This window comes from Staurois parvus, unplaced genomic scaffold (assembly GCF_062004578.1).
Source record: "Staurois parvus isolate SC_StPar_1 unplaced genomic scaffold, SC_StPar_1.0 ptg000493l, whole genome shotgun sequence".
NCBI classification, from domain to species: domain Eukaryota; kingdom Metazoa; phylum Chordata; class Amphibia; order Anura; family Ranidae; genus Staurois; species Staurois parvus.
In genome coordinates this window covers 147,465-170,996 of record NW_028318289.1, presented here as the reverse complement: position 1 = coordinate 170,996, position 23,532 = coordinate 147,465, and the positions used below count along the sequence as shown (strand labels likewise).

Sequence of the window (23,532 nt, the reverse complement as noted above, 5' to 3'; positions counted from 1 at the left end):
ACCCCCCAGAGGATTAGTGCCTCTGCCCTGCCAAAAGGTACTATAGGACTGTGCTGGGGGTGGCTTTCATTAAAAGGGGCACTGTGTTATGTTAAGGGGGGCTCTGTTGTTTTACGGGGCTCTGTGTTATATTAAGGGGCACTGTGTTGTGTTAGGGAGCTCGGTGTTGTGTTAGGGGGCACTGTGTTATATTAAGGGGCACTGTGCTAGGGGCACTGTGCTAGGGGCACTGCAAGGTAAAGGGGGACTACAATGTGAAAGGTACACTTAAGACGATAACGTACAGGGGGGACAATGATGTGTAACAGCACTAGTGAGATTTGGACCTCTGCTGGAAAGAAATTTTGCTGACTGGACCTCTCCAAATTTTAATTCAAGACCCCCGACCTAGAGGGGTCTTTATTAAAACTATACTGTATATACCCTTGAATATGTGCACAATTCCACCAGGACTCTTGTTGGGCTCTTTGCTGATATTACCTGTTTGTACATTGGATGTACAGTGGGGCAAAAAAGTATTTAGTCAGCCACCAATTGTGCAAGTTCTCCCACTTAAAAATATGAGAGAGGCCTGTAATTGGCATCATATGTAGACCTCAACTATGAGAGACAAAATGAGAAAACAAATCCAGACAATCACATTGGCTGATTTGGAAAGAATATATTTGCAAATTATGGTGGAAAATAGGTATTTGGTCACCTACAAACAAGCAAGATTTCTGGCTCTCACAGACCTGTACCTTCTTCTTTAAGAGGCTCCTCTGTCCTGCACTCATTACCTGTATCAATGGCACCGGTTTGAACTTGTTATCAGTATAAAAGACACCTGTCCACAACCTCAAACAGTCACACTCCAAACTCCATTATGGTGAAGACCAAAGAACTGTCGAAGGACACCAGAAACAAAATTGTAGACCTGCACCAGGCTGGGAAGACTGAATCTGCAATAGGCAAGCAGCTTGGTGTGAACAAATCAACTGTGGGAGCAATAATTAGAAAATGGAAGACATACAAGACCACTGATAATCTCCCTCGATCTGGGGCTCCACGCAAGATCTCACCCCGTGGGGTCAAAATGATCACAAGAACGGTGAGCAAAAATCCCAGGACCACACGGGGGGGACCTAGAGAATGACCTGCAGAGAGATGGGACCAACGTAACAAAGGCTACCATCATTAACACACCAAGCCGCCAGGGACTCAGATCCTGCAGTGCCAGACGTGTGCCCCTGCTTAAGCCAGTACATGTCCGGGCCCATCTGAAGTTTGCTAGAGAGCATTTGGATGATCCAGAAGAGGATTGGGAGAATGTCATATGGTCAGATGAAACCAAAATAGAACTGTTTGAGAGAGAATGCTGAGTTGCATCCAAAGAACACCATACCTACTGTGAAGCATGGGGGTGGCAACATCATGCTTTGGGGCTGTTTCTCCACAAAGGGACCAGGACGACTGATCCATGTACAGGACAGAATGAATGGGGCCATGTATCGTCAGATTTTGAGTACAAACCTCCTTCCATCAGCAAGGGCATTGAGGATGAAACGTGGCTGGGTCTTCCAACATGACAATGATCCCAAACATACCGCCCGGGCAACGAAGGAGTGGCTTCGTAAGAAGCATTTCAAGGTCCTGGAGTGGCCTAGCCAGTCTCCAGATGCCAACCCCATAGAAAACCTTTGGAGGGAGTTGAAAGTCCGTGTAGCCCAGCGACAGCCCCAAAACATCACTGCTCTAGAGGAGATATGCATGGAGGAATGGGCCAACATACCAGCAACAGTGTGTGCCAACCTTGTGAAGACTTACAGGAAACGTTTGACCTCTGTCATTGCCAACAAAGGATACATAACAAAGTATTGAGATGAACTTTTGATATTGACCAAATACTTATTTTCCACCATAATTTGCAAATAAATTCTTTCCAAATAAGCCAATGTGATTGTCTGGATTTTTTTTCTAATTTTGTCTCTCATAGTTGAGGTCTACCTATGATGCCAATTACAGGCCGCTCTCATCTTTTTAAGTTAGAGAACTTGCACAATTGGTGGCTGACTAAATACTTTTTTGCCCCACTGTATGTATGTCAGGGCTGAGCTTCTGCTACCTAACAAGCAGCTCTTTTCTTTCAGTGCACAGAAGCAGCTCAGCTGTAGGTTAATTACCAGCAACTCATTGTCTCCACAATTACTCACCTGGATACCTTTTACCTGCCTCATTAGTCCAACATACAGCCAGCCCTTTTTGCTATTTTAGCAGCTTAGCTCATTTCCTCCTTGCCCTTGCATGGTCTATGATCTCCAGTGTGTTCCTGCGTACAACTCAGTCTGGCTCTGGAATCTTCCAATTCCGGTTCCTGATTTTTGGCTCCTGACTACGCTGACTTCTGATTTCCTAACCCTGGCTCGTCTGATTACCCGCTCTGGCATCCAAGCCCTGGCTTCTATTTTGACGTTCCTGAACTGTGTTATTTTTGCTCTTTCATTTAAGGTGTGATTTTAACTCCACCTTCTGTTTCCACGTGGTTTATGGTTCCTGATAATGTACTATTATCAACCTATTATACTGTATAAAGCTCATATTCTCATAATGATTTGTATCTTTATACATCTGGGAACATACCAGAAATCCCCTCTATTCACAGAGGCCCTGTGGAGGCACTGCCAGCTTTATCAAACCCACTCTTCCACTTAAGCAATGCATGGATTGAAATTTGGCCAGTTCAGACTTCTGTACAACCAGCCTTTTAGAAAATGTAAGCACAATCAGCTATAGCCGGTGGCTATCGTATTCTGGCAGAGAGGAAGTCTCCCCTTTTGCCAGAATACATAATCTCAGCTGGAGTAATTCCCCCACCCACGTCAAATGTATGGATGGCAAAACCGGGTCATCTTTTTTAATTTAACCTTCTGGTTGAAAGGTAAAAAATAATCACTAAAATGTAAGGACTGTCCTAGCAAAAGTTCTGGCTCTCTTACTTACAGGTGTAGCACAATATCCTGCTTGAGGAGGTCCCATTTCTCAAACCGCCCTCCCCAAAAGAGGGTCATATATAATTTGCTATATTTAAATCTATTATCGAGTTTATCTGGGGCTTATTCAGTCAGGCTATAAAGGCATGAATTTTAGTAGGGTAAGTCTGGGCCCACGTTCGTTACAAAACCACGTTCTTTTTAGCTTTTTTTTTTTGTATGTATATTTGTCTCAATAAGATAAATATTTCTATTTGTTGGTTACATTTGTGCCACCCCACAGTTCTATTTCTTTTTAAATTTATTGCAGGAACTCCCCCCTCCCCACACTTTTTTCTGTTGTCACTGCAACCTAGCAAAGATACACAACCACTGGACTACCACAGACCTGCAGTGACTGGGGATCGGCAGGGGAATCCATTAAGGGGGCATGCTATTCCATGTATTGGTATATAGAGCTCGGATAGAAAGTGACGTTTCCACAAACTGGCCACCAGATGGATGAAAAGAATCTTGCTGATCTAATATTTTTACCCCCTGGAAGGGTTGCTTTTAATACATTACTACTGGATAGCACAGGTTCACATATGCATAGACACTCTTTAGAATTTCCACAGTTCCCTGCACAACAACCATCAGTGTGGGCAACGGGTTCAAGTACCTGTTGGGAATAAGAATCTGTTTTATGGGGGGGCAGCACTGAGCCTGGAGTGTAAATACCATGTGCTCTCCATCCTAGGTGCATGTTCAGCTCCTTGTTGACTAGAACACTGTCAGTTGTGCAGCCGACAGCATCCTAGCAACTGATGGCTCATCCACATTTCGCCATCAGCTGCGAAATTCGCTAGCTGACCATTGACTGTAAACAAAGGATTGGGGATGTTGGTTTGCCATATTTGAGCTTTACCATATTTGAACAATGATGATGATTTGGACAATGGGGCCTGGGAGAAGCCATCGGTTGCTAGGGAGCCGGCCACCGCCAGCATCCTTGCTGCCACGGGTCCCGTGCAGGAAGCTAGGGAAAATGTCACCAGCACACCGAGGATCACCAATATGGGTCCCAAAGTCACATGCCTGATGAAGAGGTCCTGCGAGACTCCAAAATGTTGCCTTGCTGTAACTATGTGATCGTTCATTAAAACTTTTGGACCCATATTGGTGATTCTCGGTGTGTTGGTGACATTCTGTTCGGTTTAAGCCGGCGGTCGCTGCAGCACCAACTTATACACACAGCCATTTCTAATACAGGAACGTGTGCGTTTGGATTGTACACGTTCGTGCAGGAAGCTGTCACATTAATGACAGCTACCCAGCACTCATGCCCAATTCTGTGCACTAGCATCTTTCCGTATGCCAATTTGGAGTTGGTCTTAATTACCGTCAGTCTGTTTATTTGCAAACTGGTGGTAATAGAATTTTTTGCCAATTTAGCATCAGATTCTAAAAAGGGCAGTAGTAAATACTAACTGAATCTGGCTAATGTGATGCTGCCGAAACTGGCAGGCAGCGTTCATTAATTTGGCACAGCCCATGTTATTATGGACCATACCACCACCAGAAAAGCATCTTTATTATTTCATTGCAGGGGTGTCAAACTGGCAGCCTCCAGCTGTTGCCAAACTACACGTTCCATCATGCCTTTATCTTTGGGAATCATGCTTGTAACTGTCAATCTTGCAATTCCTGATGGGACTTGTAGTTTGGCAACAGCTGGAGGGCAGCCAGTTTGACACCTGTGTTTTATTGCATTCCCCTCACAGTGTCAAGGATTGTGTCTGGTGAAGTCACAGTTTAAGGGAGTCTTGGGAGTCAGTTGGTGTAGGATAGCGGTCTTCTAAATAGGAAACACTGTTACATCATCTCCAGTTGCACACCATAAGGTAGGAACAGATACAGGTTCTGGGATCCGGCACTACTCATCTACCTCTTGGTCGTTTACAGTGTCTAAGATGTCAGATTGTATGATATAACACATATAACACTGGAGGCTAACATAGAACTTTATTTACAAGCTATATAGAATATTTTTGGCTGCTTCATTGACAAACACAAAAATGTTATTACATCAGTAGTGTATACACACCAATAAATTCTTTTACAAAGGATTTTATTGTAGAATAAGCAGAGATAAACAAGCATCATGAAACATATACATGGACCAACAAGTATAAGACATACCGGGCATTTGAGAAATATTTCAGAACATATACTGGTAGAAGCATAAGGATAAACTGAATATTCAAGTGCCATGGAAGAGAAAACAGGGAAGGGGGGGGAGAAAGAAAAAAAAAAAGGGGGAATGAGGGGGAAATAGTGAGCAAACATTTGGAGGTCAATGACAATGCAAACTCTAAGAGAAATTTTTGCTATATGAGCGCATAGAAGACAGTGGAGGCATAAGGTAAGGACTCTCCAGAGGTTAATATATATTCCAGACATTGGGCTCTCAATGGAGTCCAGATTGCCTAGGTAGTATTGCAGATGTAGCACTCAGAGCAATGAACACAATCGTTACAATTAGCATAAGGACAGATTGGACAGAAGAATAGAGAGAGACACTCAATGAGAAGACAAGGACAACAAAAAAAAAACAAAAAAAAAACAAACAATCACTAAAGGGCTCCAGGGCAACCTCAACAGAATTGATCCTCATATCGACAGAAGGGACTGGTCAAATCTCGAAGGCTGGGCTGTGTCCAGCCAGGGATGCCATATCTGCAGGAATTTTGTATGTTTATCCAGCAGGAAAGCCGTCAGTTTTACATTAACCATTATGAAATTCATCCGGTTTTTGACAGCCTCGAAGCTGAGGAGGGGAGTCTTCCAAGTCCTCGCGATTGTCAATTTAGTAGCCATAAATAAATGTGATGCCAGCTGCCGTTCAGAGAGGAGAAGGCCCTCCAATGGTTTAAATAGGAGCGCTTCGTATGGGTTACACTTAATGTCTGCATGAAGCATAGTGCGGAGAAGGACATAAACCCTAATCCACAATCTGCTAACCTTAGGGCAAGTTCACCAGATGTGAACCATAGTACCCAATTGTTGGCACCCCAACAGGCCAGAGAGTATGTAGGAATAAAACCAGTTAGACGAGCAGGTGTATAATACCATCGATAAAGAATTTTGTAGGCATTTTCAAGAATGATAACATTCCTAGAACATTTAGATACTGCTTGGGTCATGGTCCGCCAATCCTGTTTATCCAAAGTCCCCCCAAGTTCCAACTGCCAACATAGATGATAGGAACGGACCGGAGGAGTTCTATAAGAAATAATGGAAGAGTAAACCAAAGAGATCAGACCCAGGGCATGGGGTCAATGTCTGCACTGGCTTTCAAAGGGGGACAGACGGTAAGGTCCCGAGTGCATCCATATTAGTGTATTAATAAAGTGACGGAGTTGAAGGTAACCAAAGTGTTCTCGCAAAGGGATGTTATAGGAAGAGCGCAAAGTTTCAAAGGTAAGTATTCGAGTAGGAGATAGTAACGAATGTACATCATAAAAACCATGTGTTTGCCACCAACACACCAATAAATTCAATCATTTTAATATTTATCTTTCTTGAGTGCCCCAAAGGGTCTACCATCCCAAAATGGGTATTTAAAAGTAAAAAAATTGTCATAAAATAAAAAAAAAGTTGCCATTTTAATGTCCTTCTGTAAGTGCTAGTGGCCTGTCTGACAAGCTGATCCTTCGGACTGAAACCTGGGACAAACATGAAAATACTTAGATTTAATTTCCTACATGATTGTGCTGGGTCAATGATTCGAAAAGCGTTGAAGTCTGAGGATGAGCATGTCAGCCAGGCAAACTACACTTTCAGAAAGAGGTCTGCAATTGCAGAATAGGTATTTTTGCTATTACAGATTGTGGAATGCTAGGTGGGTTGATCCGCCCCTTGACCCTATACAGCTCAGACCATACAACAGCATACCTAGCTCTGTCCATCTGTTGCATCCAATACAAGTCAATACAGACCAAAGAGTAATGGACATGGTTCCAGGAATCGCAGTGTATAGCTTTATTACTGGAAATCCTGAGCATATAAAAGCCAGCTGGTGGTTTATCCCAATCGTAATCAAAATATTAGTTTTCGGTGGGCTGACCATTTGGAATAACTATATGTGGCATATAATTTTGGATGGTTTTTTTTATTCATTTTATAGGATCTATGATGTGTTCTACCCTGATTCTTCTGCGAAGGCTGAAAATGCATTAACTAGATCAAACCGGTGGAAGCTTAAAGTGTATATTTTATATTTTTCTTAGAAGGTGTCATGGCTGACACCAAGACATACCAATAGAAAAACTTAGAACACACAAAATAGCCTTATCTCTGCGTAAACTCAACACTGACTGAGGGGACATGGAAGGAGTGGGGTGGGTCTAGCTAGGACTAAACCAACTAGCACTAAACAGGTAGGGGGGAGGACAGAGAATAATACCAAAATAACTTTGGTAAACAAATTGCAACAGCCTAAAACCACCACTAGATGTCAGCGTAATTTAAAAAAATATATAACCTCACACAGTTCAATACAAGACATAAAAAAATACAAAGTGGGACAGAACACCATCTGTTTTATACCTTAATGCATTCCCTGCATTAAGGTAAAAAAATGCCCCACTAATTGTTCCCCCATCCCTAAACCTCACCGATCCAGTGTTGTCCTGACACTGAAAGAAGCAGGGGCCATAGGCACCTACTGCTGTCAGTTAAACTCCTGTGACAAGGTAGCAGGGGCATGACTTACTGGCGCTGTGTGTGTCTATGGACACACACAGGCTGGTTCGGGAGCACACTCACAAGGGTACCCCCATAGCACTGGACTAGCCAAAGAGGAGGTAAGGGACCACTCTGTACAAAATCATTGCACTTAGCAGGTAAGTATAACTTGTTTTTTTTTTTTAATTTTAACGCAAGTGGTTGTAAACCTCAGATATAAATTATGAACAAAGCGTATCCCTCTGTAGTGTGTACCTGTCTCAGTTAAGAGCACTAAGGCCTGGTTCACACCAATGCATTTTTTATTGCTTTTTGCAAAAAGTCCATTTAACATGGTTTCCAATGGGACCCATTCACATCAATGTGTTTTTCAGCTGCTGCATTTTTGGAAAGGGTCAGGGATTTTTTTAAACACAAAAAGCAGCGATTTTGCTATAATGAAAAAACACTGCTGAAACGCATGTGGTGCATTTTTGCCACATTTTGTAATTTTTTTCTGCCTAGCAACAAAAATATTTCCCCTTTAACAAGAAAAAAAGCTGAAAAAAAAGCAAAACGTGGTAAAAACGCATCAAAAATGCACATGAAAAAATGCAAAGCGGAATGCAAAAAGCATTGCAAAAATGGATCAAAAGCAAACTGCATAGGTGTGAACCAGGCCTATGTGTCATTTGTGTCTGCTTCTTCCTTTCTCTGCTATCAGCATGAGTCACTTCTGACAAGTTTTCCTGACACCAAGAGAAAAATGGTGACAGGGGAGGGACCTCCAGCAGATTGACAACCTGAGCTCTGTTCTTGTGTGCTATGTAAAAGAGGGCGTGTCTCTTCCCTCCAATCAGCTCTCAGAGCTCTCTTCACTGAGCTCTTCAGTGTGTAATTTCAGCTCTCCACCCCATCTATTCTGAACTTTCAGACAATCTTTATAAATTCTGCACATTGAATGGATGTAGAGAAGAGAAGACTGAAGATATTCAGGTACACCTTATGCAGGAAGATTTTTTTCACCGCCGTGTATCCCCTGAGGCCAGTCAAGCCGCTGGGTATATGTAAGCGTTTACAACAACTTGTTTGCCTCTATTATCACTTTGGGTTATACTATGTGAATGAAACATGTAACAGATATAAAGTAGGTGTTATCCCACTTCTGCTGCAAAAGTGGAAACACACTTTAAAGTTTATGTCAAGCCAATTTATTTTTTCTGGTTTTGAAAAGAAAGGAAAAGGAGTAGACCCCTGTCTGGTTTTTGCTGCTATCCAGGGCTCTGTTCCAGAGATTACCCCTCACTTCCTGTCCTATAACAACATTTAATGGACAGGAAGTGAGAGAAATTCTGCAACAGGGACACAGACTGAAATCCAACCTACCCAGGGGCGGACTGACCATTTGGAAACTCGGGCACTGCCCGAGGGCCCGGGGTCAGTAGAGTTCCCCATTAGATGCCCCTGGTACCTTTTTCATAGGCGTTTTTGAGTTTGGGCAAGGACACAGGGGCCCCATGATCCCCTATTGCCCGGGGCCCCATGAGTTGTCAGTCCGCCCCTGAACCTACCCCTTCTGTAATACGCATTTCATTTCTGTCGATGTTGCTGTTGGAGAGTTCCCCTCACTTCCTGTCTAGTACAACATTGTTGGTAGGACAGATAGTGAGGATAAATTCCTATAACGGAGCTCCAGATAGCAGTACAAACCTGACCAGGGTACAGTCCCTTCCTCACTCTGGCCAAAACGAAGACACACATTTTAAAAGACAGCCTTAGGCCCAGGGGACACCAAACCTCCACTCTGGGTAAGAAATAAAATAATCAGTTGGTGTTCGGATCACACATGTACAGCATAAGTGGCATTTCCTTAAAATAATTGCAGATTAGTAGCTTTTCCATTTCTTGGTGATTACATTTGAAGAGGCACAACCATGGCGAGCACATCAAAGGGGCTCACTGTGCAGTTGGCTGCATGTGATGTGCTTCTGAACAAAAGGAGTGGTGGGATTCTGCATTGTGCCACCTGTAAAAGGGGAAACATGGAAATTAGACATGGGCGTACCAAACAAAATTGTTAGGGAATAGAGACAAGAAAAGCAAAGAAAAGTGTATATGTATGTAGTGCTACCCCTGCAGGGGCTGTAAAAGCCGGTTCTTTGGGATGGAGGGGATGGGATTGGAGGAAGAGGAGATGGAATGGAGGACTTGGGACTGGAGAAGAAAGAGGACATGGGACTGGAGAAGAAAGAGGACATGGGACTGGAGGAGAAAGAGGTCATGGAATGGAAGAGAACATGGGGTAGAGGATGAAGAGGACATGGGGTAGAGGAGGAAGAGGACATGGGGAGGAGGAGGAAGAGGACATGGGGAGGAGGAGGAAGAGGACATGGGGAGGAGGAGGAAGAGAACATGGGGAGGAGGAGGAAGAGGACATGGGGAGGAGGAAGAGGACATGGGATGGAAGAGGAGGGACTGGAGGAGGAAGAGGTCATGGAATGGAAGAGAACATGGGGTGGAGGAGGAAGAGGACATGGGATGGAGGAGATGGGGTTGGAGGAGAAAGAGGACATGGGACTGGAGGAGGAAGAGCACATGGGATTGGAGGAAGAAGAGGACATGGGATGGAGGAAAAAGGACAAAAAATGGAGAAGATGGGATTGAAGGAGTACATGGGATGGGACTTGGTGGGATGGCCAGTAAGTGGGCTCTGGGGAATGTTGGTGGTCAGGCCACAAAAAAAAATTTAACTTTAAATACACTTTATCTTGGTGCATGCAAATTGAGAACAGATGCAAATCAGCCAAAGCACAGTGTAATTTACCAACAAGTGCTTCATTTTCATGTGATATATTTACCTCTTGGGAGAGTCCCTTGCCTGCATTTTTACTGGTGTAGGAATATGGGATAGCAACCTGGGAAAGGCAAAATGCAACAATAGTGTTTTTTGTATATATATTAAATTGACTATGTTAAGTTAAAAAAACATTTTTGAAGTAATTTTAAAATTGTAAAAGTTACATAAATATTAGGGATTGTTCTTGAGTATTTCACATTTGCTGCTTATAGCCAAGTATAGTTATCCATCTTTATTAAGGCCATAGACGAGTCGAAAACCGGACTTTTAAAAAAAAAACAACGTAAAATCGGTAGTTCAATAGGCCGACGTTACCACACAAAGAAAAAAAATTGGCCGATTTTCGTCCCATCTACGGCCGGCATTTAATTACTTCTGTCCCTGCAGATGATATTTTTGACATGAAAAAGTATTGCTGTTGCAACATTGTATCTATTTGTATCCATTTCAGATTTTAATTTTTTTTATTCGGTTACAAATAGATACATTGTTGCAACTGCAATACTTTTTCATGTCAAATATAATAGCGGACTGGAATTCTTCTTCTTCTTCTTCTTCTACTTCTTTTTCTTGCAGGTCACGGCTCATGCGCAGATTTTTTATCGGTAAAAAGATCGTCCAATTTGCCCATCATTGCAGCGAAAATCGGCCAATTTTTTTCCAACTTTACCGATAAAAAAAAGGTGCCAAAATCCAGAAAAACAGCCAACCAATTAACCCATTAACGGTGCGAAAATCGGCTGATTTTTTTTTTCGGCCAAAAAATCGGCCGATTTTCGACCCATCTATGGCCTGCATTACCCTAACCATTCTACCATTATGTGGTGAATAGTCTGTAATTTAATCTGCAATCAGGAATACACACAGCTGAATGAGCCACAGCAAAATGTTCCAGTCAACAGCATTCCAATTCCCTTAGCAGTGCCATTGATTGGAGCAATGTTCAGGGGGCGTGTCAGACTGCTGGAAACCTAGACTGCTGGGCTCTGTGTTGAGTAGCAGTTCGTACATCCAGTATGCTGCAGCACAAGATATATTAACCGTAGCTGGAGAAAAATAATACTATATATATATATATATATATATATATATATATATATATATATATATATATATATATACAGTTGCAAGAAAAAGTATGTGAACCCCTTGGGATTACGTGGAGTTTTGCATGAATTGGGCATAAAATGTGCTCTGAACGTCATCTAAGTCACAACAATAGAAGAACACAGTCTGCTGAACATAATACTACACAAACATTAGATGTTGCCATGGTTTAACTGCACATAACATGTAAACATTCACAGTGCAGGGAGGAAAAAGTATGTGAACCTTTGGACTTAATAACTGGTTGACCCTCCTTTGGCAGCAATAACCTCAACCAAACGTTTCCTGTAGTTGCAGATCAGACCTGCACAACGATCTGGAGTAATTTTGGACCACTCTTTTTCACAAAACTGTTTCAGTGTAGCAATATTCTTGGGATGTCTGGTGTGAATCGCTCTCTTAAGGTCATGCCACAGCATTTCAATCGGGTTGAGGTCAGGACTCTGACTGGGCCACTCCAGAAGGCGTATTCTGTGCTGTTGCAGCCATTGTTTTGTTGAATTACTTGTATGCTTTGGGTCATTGTCCTGTTGCATCACCCATCCTCTGCGGAGCTTCAGTTGGCGGACAGATGGTCGTACGTTTTCCTGCAGAATGTCTTGATAAACTCTGGAATTCATTTTCCCTCAATGACAACAATCCGTCCAGGCCCTGAGGCAGCAAAGCAGCCCCAAACCATGATGCTCCCTCCGCCATGTTTTACAGTGGGGATGAGGTTTTGATGTTGGTGTGCTGTGCCTTTTTTTCTCCACACATAGTGTTGTGTGTTCTTCTCAAACAACTCAATCTTCGTTTCATCTGTCCACAGTATATTTTGCCAGTAGTGCTGTGGAACATCCAGGTGCTCTTTTGCAAACTTCAAACATGCTGCAATATTCTTTTTGGACAGCAATGGCTTCCTCCGTGGTGTCCTCTCATGTACTCCATTCTTGTTTAATGTTTTCCTTATTGTAGATGTGTCAACAAAAATGTTAGCATGTGCCAGAGATTTCTGTAGGTCTTTAGCTGACACTCTGGGATTCTTCTTTACCTCATGCAGCATTCTGCGCTGTGCTCTTGCAGTCATTTGTACAGGACGACCGCGCCTAGGGAGAGTAGCAACAGTGCTAAACTTTCTCCATTTGTAGACAGTCTGTCTTACCGTGGACACATGAACATCAAGGCTTTTGGAGATACTTTTGTAACCCTTTCCAGCTTCATGCAAGTCAACTATTCTTGATCGTAGGTCTTCTGAGAGCTCTTTTCTGCGAGGCATGGTTCACATCAGACAGTGCTTCTTGAAACCAATAAACCCAAAACAGGTGTGTGTTTTTTAAGGGCAGGACAGCTGTCAGCAACACATCCAATATCATCACACTGATTGGAGTCAAGGTTGGCTCACTCCTGGCTCCAATTAGCTCTGGGAGAAGTCATTAAGCTAGGGCTTCACATACTTTTTCCTCCCTGCACTGTGAATGTTTACATGTTATGTGCAATTAAACCATGGCAACATCTTATGTTTGTGTAGTATTATGTTCAGCAGACTGTGTTCTTCTATTGTTGTGACTTAGATGACGTTCAGAGCACATTTTATGCCCAATTCATGCACAACTCCACGTAATCCCAAGGGGTTCACATACTTTTTCTTGCAACTGTATACATAAAAACATCAGTTTATCATCAAGCTGTAGGCTTATAATATTGAATGACTGAAAACAATTGTACGTTCATTTAAAACCTGTGCCTGAACAGGTCTGGAATAGGAGGGCTGTTTTAATTTTATTTTTGATAGCCCAACCCTCCCCTGATACACCCTGGAGCACCAGGCATATGAGTTGCATATTTTATACATCTAGCCAAATATCTGCACTCCCAGAATATTTTGTGGCAAGGTGGTTCTTACCATTCATCTCCTTCCACATCCCGGAAACCTTTAGCAAATGGGTTGCTTGCAATTTTTAGCTGTGTGATCTGTGACAATAAAAAGAAAACAAGAAAAGACATCTTTAGCAATTTCCTGTATACCACAACCTAAGTTACCTACAAAAACTATGGTTTATGGGACAGGTGTCTTAAGCCTGAAGATTGCATAAACCCCTGAAACACTATCATTTAAAAAAAAAAAAACAACAATTTTTATTGAATTTTGTACACTTGGTACAAAAATCTTGACATACAAATCTGCAAACCACTTTTCATAAGCGTAGTGAGCACATCAGTCAGTACAACTTTTGTAATGGAAACAAAAAGCAGTGTCCAAATATAGACATCAATGACACAACAAAGCAATATAACATAAGCCTGAGTAAAAAATATGCAATGATCCCCCCCGCGCTCAGATGTCCCAAATTAATCTAATGCAATGTGAAAGCATCTAAACACCTTATCCTAAACCTGTAGGTCAAAAAATACAATAAAAGCAAAATGGTGTAGCGCTAGACAACATATATCATAATTGTGATACCAAAACACAAATAAGTGAAAATAAGTGCTCAAAGAACTATACACGGTCTAACCGACCTGATTGAGTGACCTATCAGAGTGATGAAACCAATCCCTTAGAGCAGCGGTTCTCAACCTGGGGGTCGCGACCCCTTTGGGGGTCGAACGACACTTTCCCAGGGGTCGCCTAAGACCATCGGAAAACACATATTTCCGATGGCCTTAGGAACCGAGACACCGCTCCTCTATCCGACTCCAGGTGTGGGCGGGATGACATGCCGTCCCTGTCATCTGGACACACCCCCGGGATCAATCCTCGTCGGTGATTGGCCGCCGGAACTGTAGCTCAGGAGATGCACACAGGCGGCCAATCACCGGCGAGGAGGTGGAGCTTGGAAAGGAGGAGCCGAGCGGAACCGCGAAGATGGAGCGAGTGAAGAGGAGGAGAGCGGCCGGAGAAGGAAGACATCTGACCGGTAAGTGTCTGTACCATGGGAGAGGGCGGGAGCGAGCGAGCCCAGGCTGGAGCTTGGGTCAGCAAGGTAAGTATCATTGGTGTCAGTGGGAGCAATAGTGCCCAATCATTGGTGTCACTAATACCAATGATGGGGCACTATTCCTCCCACTGACACCAACGATGAGGCACGATTCCTCCCCCAAATTACACCAACGATGGGCCACGATTCCCCCCCACTGACACCAACGATGGGGCACTATTCCTCCCCCCACTGACACCAACGATGGGCACTATTCCTCCCCCCACTGACACCAAAGATGGGGCACTATTCCTCCCCCCACTGACACCAACGATGGGGCACTATTCCTCCCCCCACTGACACCAACGATGGGGCACTATTCCTCCCCCCACTGACACCAACGATGGGGCACTTTTCCTCCCCCCACTGACACCAATGATGGGGCACTATTCCTCCCACTGACACCAACGTTGGGGCACTATTGCTCCCCCTGATACCAACGATGGGGCACTATTCCTCCCACTGACACCAACGATGGGGCACTATTCCTCCCACTGACACCAACGATGGGGCACTATTCCTCCCACTGACACCAACGATGGGGCACTATTCCTCCCACTGACACCAACGATGGGGCACTATTCCTCCCACTGACACCAACGATGGGGCACTATACTTCCCACTGACACCAACGATGGGGCACTATTCCTCCCACTGACACCAATGTTGGGGCACTATTGCTCCCCCTGATACCAATGTTGGGGCACTATTGCTCCCCCTGATACCAATGTTGGGGCACTATTCCTCCCACTGACACCAATGATGGGGGCACTATTCCTCCCACTGACACCAATGATGGGGGCACTATTCCTCCCACTGACACCAATGATGGGGGCACTATTCCTCCCACTGATACCAATGATGGGGGCACTATTCCTCCCACTGATACCAATGATGGGGCACTATTCTTCCCACTGACACCAGTGTTGGGACACTTTTCCTCCCACTGATACCAGTGTTGGGACACTTTTCCTCCCACTGATACCAGTGTTGGGACACTTTTCCTCCCACTGATACCAGTGATGGGACACTTTTCCTCCCACTGACACCAGTGATGGGGCACTATTCCTCCCACTGACACCAATGATGGGGCACTATTCCCCCCACTGACACCAATGATGGGGCACTATTCCCCCCACTGACACCAATGATGGGGCACTATTCCCCCCACTGACACCTATGATGTGGCACTATTCCTCCCACTGACACCAACGATGGGGCACTATTCCTCCCCCCACTGACACCAACGATGGGGCACTATTCTTCCCACTGACACCAACGATGGGGCACTATTCCTCCCACTGACACCAACGATGGGGCACTATTCCTCCCACTGACACCAACGATGGGGCACTATTCCTCCCACTGACACCAACGATGGGACACTATTCCTCCCACTGACACCAACGATGGGGCACTATACTTCCCACTGACACCAACGATGGGGCACTATTCCTCCCACTGACACCAATGTTGGGGCACTATTGCTCCCCCTGATACCAATGATGGGGCACTATTCCTCCCACTGATACCAATGATGGGGCACTATTCCTTCCACTGATACCAGTGATGGGACACTTTTCCTCCCACTGACACCAGTGATGGGGCACTATTCCTCCCACTGACACCAATGATGGGGCACTATTCCCCCCACTGACACCAATGATGGGGCACTATTCCCCCCACTGACACCAATGATGGGGCACTATTCCCCCCACTGACACCAATGATGGGGCACTATTCCCCCCACTGACACCAATGATGGGGCACTATTCCCCCCACTGACACCTATGATGGGGCACTATTCCTCCCACTGACACCAATGATGGGGCACTATTCCTCCCACTGACACCTATGATGGGGCACTATTCCTCCCACTGACACCAATGTTGGGGCACTATTCCTCCCACTGACACCAATGATGGGGCACTATTCCTCCCACTGACACCAATGATGGGGCACTATTCCCCCCCACTTACACCTATGATGGGGCACTATTCCTCCCACTGACACCAATGATGGGGCGCTATTCCTCCCACTGACACCAATGATAGGGCACTATTCCTACCACTGATACCAATGATGGGGCACTATTCCTCCCATTGACATCAGTGATGGGACACTATTCCTCCCACTGACACCAATGACGTGGCACTACTCCTCCCACTGCAAAATTACAGTTATGAAGTAGCAACGAAAATAATTTTATGGTTGGGGGTCACCACAACATGAGGAACTGTATTAAGGGGTCGCGGCATTAGAAAGGTTGAGAACCACTGCCTTAGAGGGATACAAATCAAGTGACCCTCGGTACCCACAACTGGGACTCAAACAGAGGTAACAATGTGAATCCCTGTGGAGGGATAAGGACATACTCAGTGCACTTAATAAGTCATACAAGCAATGTATACAATAATGGTGATAAAAGTCCAATGAGTGTGAACACAGTGGCGATGCTCCAATTTTCTTGCTCATGCAAATGCTCAGCAAACCGGTTGTTGCTCCCAAGTGGCTAAAATGGCCTCTCACCTCCCCTCGGCGACCCCTAGGGGCCACAGAGCCTTGTGGATCACTCCTGGATCCTCCCTGTATAGGTACTCCTGACGTTCTGATATCTGGGCTGAAAAGAAACCTCTGATATGCCGTATCTTCTATAAGAACTCCTCTGGGTCAGTGGATAGGCAGGTGGATGGGTACTTGCAAACAGCTCAATTGGCCCATATAATAGAGAGAACACCTTGCATAGTGTAAAACCGTTTTTATTGTATTCGTTAAAAAGTAAAAATGCACTCACATTTCCGTAGATAAATCCCATATAATAGGGTGTAATGAGATGAAACAAGAAACTTCGAAAATGGTGTCGGTACATCACCACGCTGTACCGTTGACGCGTTGCGTCACGCTATCATGTGACTTTGTCAGGACTGCGTGGTTGGCTGTCAATGTATCCTTATGTAGACTGAACAATTAGCATAGATATTCCTATGGGCGGGACAGTCGCGGCCATGTTAACATAACATAAGCCGAATTCCAAAGGTTAAGCAATTCCCTAGGAATGGAAGCTTGGTTATGATGGCCTTAATAAGAACATCTCTATCAAAAAGACAATTAAGAAAGAGTGCTGTATGAGCTAAGAATCATAAGAAGGAGCATGGGCTCCATTGTGTGACTGGGGAATAGGTAGCTTTGGGGTGGGGCTACAAGAAGGGTTGGAGAATCGAAGTTTACCCAACGTATTGACGAGTTGAGATTTGAGATACCAAACCAAATATTGAAAAGGTTCTATATGAGTGGTTAGTTTCGCAGAAGTAATAGGAATGTTCCATGAAGTGCCGCCATCTAGAGATAAAGCGATGTGTAGACTTAAAATTCTGAGTAATGGTGTCCAGCTTCTCCAGATTAAATAGGGCGGTTAATGCCTGTATCACCATCTTGAGCTGTGGGGGGTTTGGCTGTATCCAAGCTTGCATGAGGGCTCTGCGAGCTACTAACAAATATGGATCCACTGAGGAAGAGTATTAGGACTTTCCGACATCGTGGGATCTTGATAATTGAAGAGACAGAGCATAGGATCTTTGGTGAGAGAGATGTTATACAGATTAATGTAACGAAGAATTCGGCCCCAGAAGTTGGAAACTCGGGTACATTCCCAAAGGCGATAAAACAGAGTAGGTCAAGTGTGGTCGCACCAAGGACATGTAGGACGAGGAGTGACAGCTGGATTCACTGAAAAGGATAGTAAGCTCTGTGAATGATTTTGAATTGAGTTTCCCGCCACATTTTGCAGAGGACAAATAAAGAGATTTTCCTGTATCCCGACGGTATTTTATCCGGAGTTTCATCAGTAGACAGTATGGGTGTCAGGGCTCCGGGTATGACCAGAGGTGTGTGGACTGACACAGGGAAACGCAGGCTTCAGGTATAGAGTAAACAAGACAATTTATTAAAGACTAAACAACACAAACGCAGTGCAAGGTAAACATAACACAGTGTAAACAACCCAACCTCCAACAGATAACCATATATACAAATCAAACGTAGTCGGGCAGGCCGGGTCGGTAGCAAACGGGCAAACAGGGTACCAGGAGCGAGCGGAAGAGTGATCAGGAATAGCCGCAGTCAGGACAGGCGGAGTTCGTTCAGAATCAGGATCAAAGCAGGATCAGGCAGGATACAGGGGCTCATGGGAAACATACACCAAGACACTGATCACAGGCCTGGTCCTGCTTAAATACACCTCCTGCAATCAGCGTCAGGTGATGGCCTGATTGCAGGAGTGAGATTTTGGCTGCTGAGAGCACCCGCTGGCCAGCCTTAATACTGCAGCCCACAAGGCAGGCGAGTCCCACCACCATTGGCGAGTCCATTCCTGACAATGGGAGTCCATGGCTTAAAAGGAGTAAGATGGTATTTTTCAGACTGGTGAGATTAGATGAGAGTAGATTGCTGAGATGGAATAGTGATCCTGATGTAGTATAATTTCTATAAAGGAGCACTGGAAGGGATGTTGTGTTGGGGAATAGCACGTCCGGAGGAAGGTCACCAGCTGATAGTACTAAAAGATATGAGATCCCGATAAGGAGTATTTTGCAGCTAATACTGAAAAGGGTTGAAAAGAATGTTTGGCATCAAAGATGGATATGACTTAGTAAGTCCGCTATGAGTCAGTGGGTAAATGCTGCATGCTCACTCGCTGGAGGGAACATAGGGTTTCCAAGAATAATCAGGGGGGAGGATATCCGTAGTGGTAGGCCAAGTAGTTTCCACATTTCCCTCTAGGCCAATACTGTGTCTCTGATCAGGAGGTTCGATCGAAGAGATCCAGGTAGGGCCTTAAGGTTAGAATGCAAAATGGCTGGAAGGTATAGCAGAGACACCAAGGGCTCTTCTAGGGAGTAGTTCAAGTAACATGATTTCCCAGTAATCCAATCAAGACTCTGACGAAGAAGGCAGGACAAGTTGTAAAATCTAATATTCAGCAGGCCTGCAACCCCCCTCACTCTTTGGGAGCCTTAGCTTTTGTAGTGCAATACATGCTTTTTTGTGCTCCGTTCGTTTCTGCAAATTCCTGCCATGAGGAGGGGAAGGGGGAATGGCAAAAGGGGGGGCAGAACACCTGAGGACTCTCTTCGCCCATCCAAGGGGACATGTGCAGGGCGGATCGCCACAGGGAATGTATGAAACAAGACAGACAAAAAACAAACATTAGTCATTATAAGACAAATTACATCAGTCCCTGAGAAAGCACAGAAAAACAAGGAAAACAATTACATGTCATCCAATAAGACAGGTCAGCGGGTAAAGTAGCAGTCTTCGGCCCAACCAAAGCGCACCCATTTATGCGGTGGCTTTTGAGCAGTTGATTAATTCTGGAAGGGCACAGAACTTCCCCTTGAGGGGGGGGGGGGGTGGAGGAAGACGGTGCAGAAGGACTTTGCTCCATGGCTGCTTCAGGGACATTGTTGAGGTATTGCTCTGCTTCAAATGGCGAGATGAGGGAAATCCTTTCTCCATCCAGCGGCTGGATATGAAGAACAGCCAGATAAGCCAGGGTGAATTTAACCTGCCTGTGATAGAGAGTGGAGCAGATCGCAGAGAAGGCCTTACGTTGTCGCATATCATCCATCGAGTAGTCCAGGAACAAGAGCAGTTGGTGTCCATCCACAGATAATGCATGTGTGCACCAAAATTTCTGAAGGATGGCCTGCTTGTCAGCATAGTTCAGATAGTTTACAATCACCGGCCTAGATTTAGTGCGAGATTTGGATGGCGGGACAATATGGTGGGCTCTTTCAAGCGCACAGGGGTGTCGCAGGCCTAGGTGCTCCGGAATGGCCGTAGCACATATGGTGATCAGCATGGAGGGAGAATACGACTCGGGCATGCCTATGATGCGCAAATTGCTCTGCTGTGAGCTGTTTCCTATTTCATCTACCTTATCCTGAAGATCTCTTTGGATCGTGGTTACATAGTTAGTCTGGCCGGAAAAAAGACAAAAGTCCATTCAGTTCAACCATTTAAAAAAAAAAAAAAAGTTATAATCCTATATAAAATAGAACTCCTCTGCCAAATTCTACACCTCTCAGTGGAGCTGCAGCAATCCTCATCTTTGCCTCCCCTGGTCTCAGCATTCAACAGACTCTGGTAACTGACTCCACTCCTCTTCTGGTCCTCCTCCAGACCCTGCACTTTCTGCTTTCCAGCTCTGCCCCCAAAGGGGGTGCTCAGTGATGTTAGGGAGGGTGTGGGATTCTTGATATCTGATGTAATGAGAGGTGGGGTGCTTTGGACATCTAGTCTTACAGATACAACCGGCCCTTTGAGGGCAACCATAATGCTGATACAGCCCACGATGAAATGGAGTTTGACACCCCTGGTTTAGAGGTAACTTAGAATTACTGATCTCACTCTGGCATGCGTGGTGATTTGTAACATACAATCAACATTTTTGTGCATAGGCACCCCTGAATTTACGTTCATATGTGTGTGTATGTAGAGGGGCTTACATTTTTTGGGAAGAGGGATTTGGAGTGCTTGGTTGTAACATTATTTTTTTTACTTTTTTTCATCTCATAGGGAGCAAAACGTCCTCTTTGTGATGATTTTTTTTTGGTGACAGCTCCTCTTTAATCATACATCCAGGGTCTAAAATACCCCAGATGTCTTATCTGTCCTCCATTTAAACTATCGCACTATAGATCACACTGCATTTGTTTCTTCTCCATCCAGTATGACACGTTTTACTTCTGGGTCAGTAACAGGCAGGGGAGACCAGTGAAGGAACATTGGTCTCACTCCCCTCTACCCAGCCACCATGCTTGTCCTGCACCCACTGATGGAAACATAGAGCCCACCTGCCGGAGCAGTAAGAGGGTTAAAGTGGAAGCCTGGTCTAATCCTACCCAATCATAAACCTGCTCCCACCCTAATTCTAAATCCTATACTCACTAGCCTGTAGAGGAAAGATGTCTATACCTACCTATTCCCTGGTCACTCCAGTCTGGTCAAATGATCTCCCCAGCAGCAGCTTCTGTGAAGAGGAGAGATCTCCAACAACAGCTGCAAAGCCTATGCAGTGATATCATCCATAGGCTTACTTATGGGGCATTAGTTGTCAGCTGTCCTTTCTCTACCCTGAAGCCGGCACTGGAGACGATCATGTGACTGGACCAAAGCACCCACAGGGAATAGGTAAGTATAGGCATCTCATGTATGAAAACCTCCCCGCAAAATGCTATATCCAGAGAGTGGTATTCCTGCCAGTACCAAATATGTAACAAACATCCCAATGTATGCTCACAACCCTGTCCATCCCCTAAGTACACCCCCCCCCCACCTGTCCATAAATGCCGACCCACACTCCACTCCAAGGTCCTGAAAATCATGACCACCCACACCTCCCTGTATACCCCTTGTTCTTCTCTCGTGGAGTAAGATGCAATACACCCAGACTGGAGAATGCACCATAAGTCCTTGTATCAATAACATTCAAATTACCTAATAATAACTGGAAGTGTGGAATCTCATGGGGCGTATGCACAATCAATACATCTTACTGAACTTGACACCTGTGATCTTTAAGCTAAGTGCTGCCTGTATAGCTCTCTGGTATCATGGGATATGAAGGCAGATGCAAACCCACAGCTGATAGTGGCGGAGTGTCAATATATAAACAATATGGGTAAGCACTGTAGCCTAGACTATGATCTCAGGAAAAGAGTCCAAAAGTCTCTCCAAAATATACACCCACTAAACACTGCCAGGTCCAGCCTACCAATAGGTATATCCTCCCTAGTATGGTAGCTGATTGACCTGCTGTATGCAAGCTAAGCGGTGAAGGTAGATAACAGTGAGAGCTGCATCATAGCAATGTGTTTGCAATTGAAAGATCTCACCACTTACTCTTCAATGCACTGGGGCTCCTCTTCCTTTATGTGGCCAATAGTAGCAGTGTTCATGGGCTGATAGAGTACAGTGTGTTTATCCTGCTGCTACGAAGACACACTTATCTCCAGATGGGTAATGGAGGAAGGAGTGCACTCCAGCATCTCCACTGGGTTGACTCCTGAAGAGGAAGAACACAACTCCTTCTGCCTACATGTTTCGCCCATCCCACTGACAGGGGCTTCTTCAGGGCATAGTTAGGGTTTGGTCTGTGGCTAACGGTATATATCCCCACTGATGAGGCTCTATTCCACCTCTTAAAACCACTTCCCCGGGTATTTTTTAATATAGGCTTAATGCAGGTTCAATATTACAGAGGATGGCCAGTCTATTAGGCAATCCAATGCTGGGATAAAGATGAATCTTGCCTAATCTCTTTAAACTATACCCCTTAAACTGGGGAGTATCTAACAATCACCCCTGTTTGTGCCTAGCAGGTGGTCAATCCATTAAAGTATGTGTTGGAATCTCCATCCTCATAAGAACGGCTGTAATGATAGTTCATTATTTAATCCTCCCTATCCTTCTCCTCCTTCGAGGCCCGCTGCGTCCGACTATTCTCCCCAACCCCCCTGAAGATTGCTGTGATACACCGGCCTCCTGGATCCATACCCCGCTTCCTGGATGACTTCTCCTCCTGGCTACCCTTCTTCCTCTCCTCTGAGCTACCCACCATCATCCTTGGGGATTTCAACATCCCTGTCAACCTCGACAACCCAGACACAGCCCGTCTCCTCCACCTAACCTCCTCCTTTGCACTTGCACAGTGCATACAATCCACCACCCACTCCGACGGAAATATCCTGGACCTTGTCTTCTCCAACCGCTGCGCTCCCCACAACCTCACTAACACCCCCTTCCCTCTCTCTGACCACAACCTGATCACCTTCTCTATCTCCTCGTCCTCCAATGCCTACCCCTCCAAATGTCACACTACTACCAGCCGTAACCTCCACAACCTTAACCCTGCCTCCCTCCACTCTGCAGCTGA

The 23,532-nt window shown here is 45.0% G+C and overlaps 1 protein-coding gene across 1 annotated transcript in view; it reads right to left on the bottom strand.

The window, feature by feature from the left end:
* Positions 1-9,632: 9,632 nt before the first annotated feature.
* Positions 9,633-23,532, bottom strand: part of LOC149452160 (T-box transcription factor TBX1-like) — a 53,960-nt gene continuing 40,060 nt past the window's right edge. Inside the window, exons 7-9 of the mRNA XM_089689691.1 lie at positions 13,523-13,590; positions 10,535-10,591; positions 9,633-9,702 (exon numbers count right to left, since the gene is read on the bottom strand). Coding sequence (XP_089545817.1) covers positions 9,633-9,702; positions 10,535-10,591; positions 13,523-13,590 — 195 coding nt within the window. The remainder of the gene's footprint in view (positions 9,703-10,534; positions 10,592-13,522; positions 13,591-23,532) is intronic.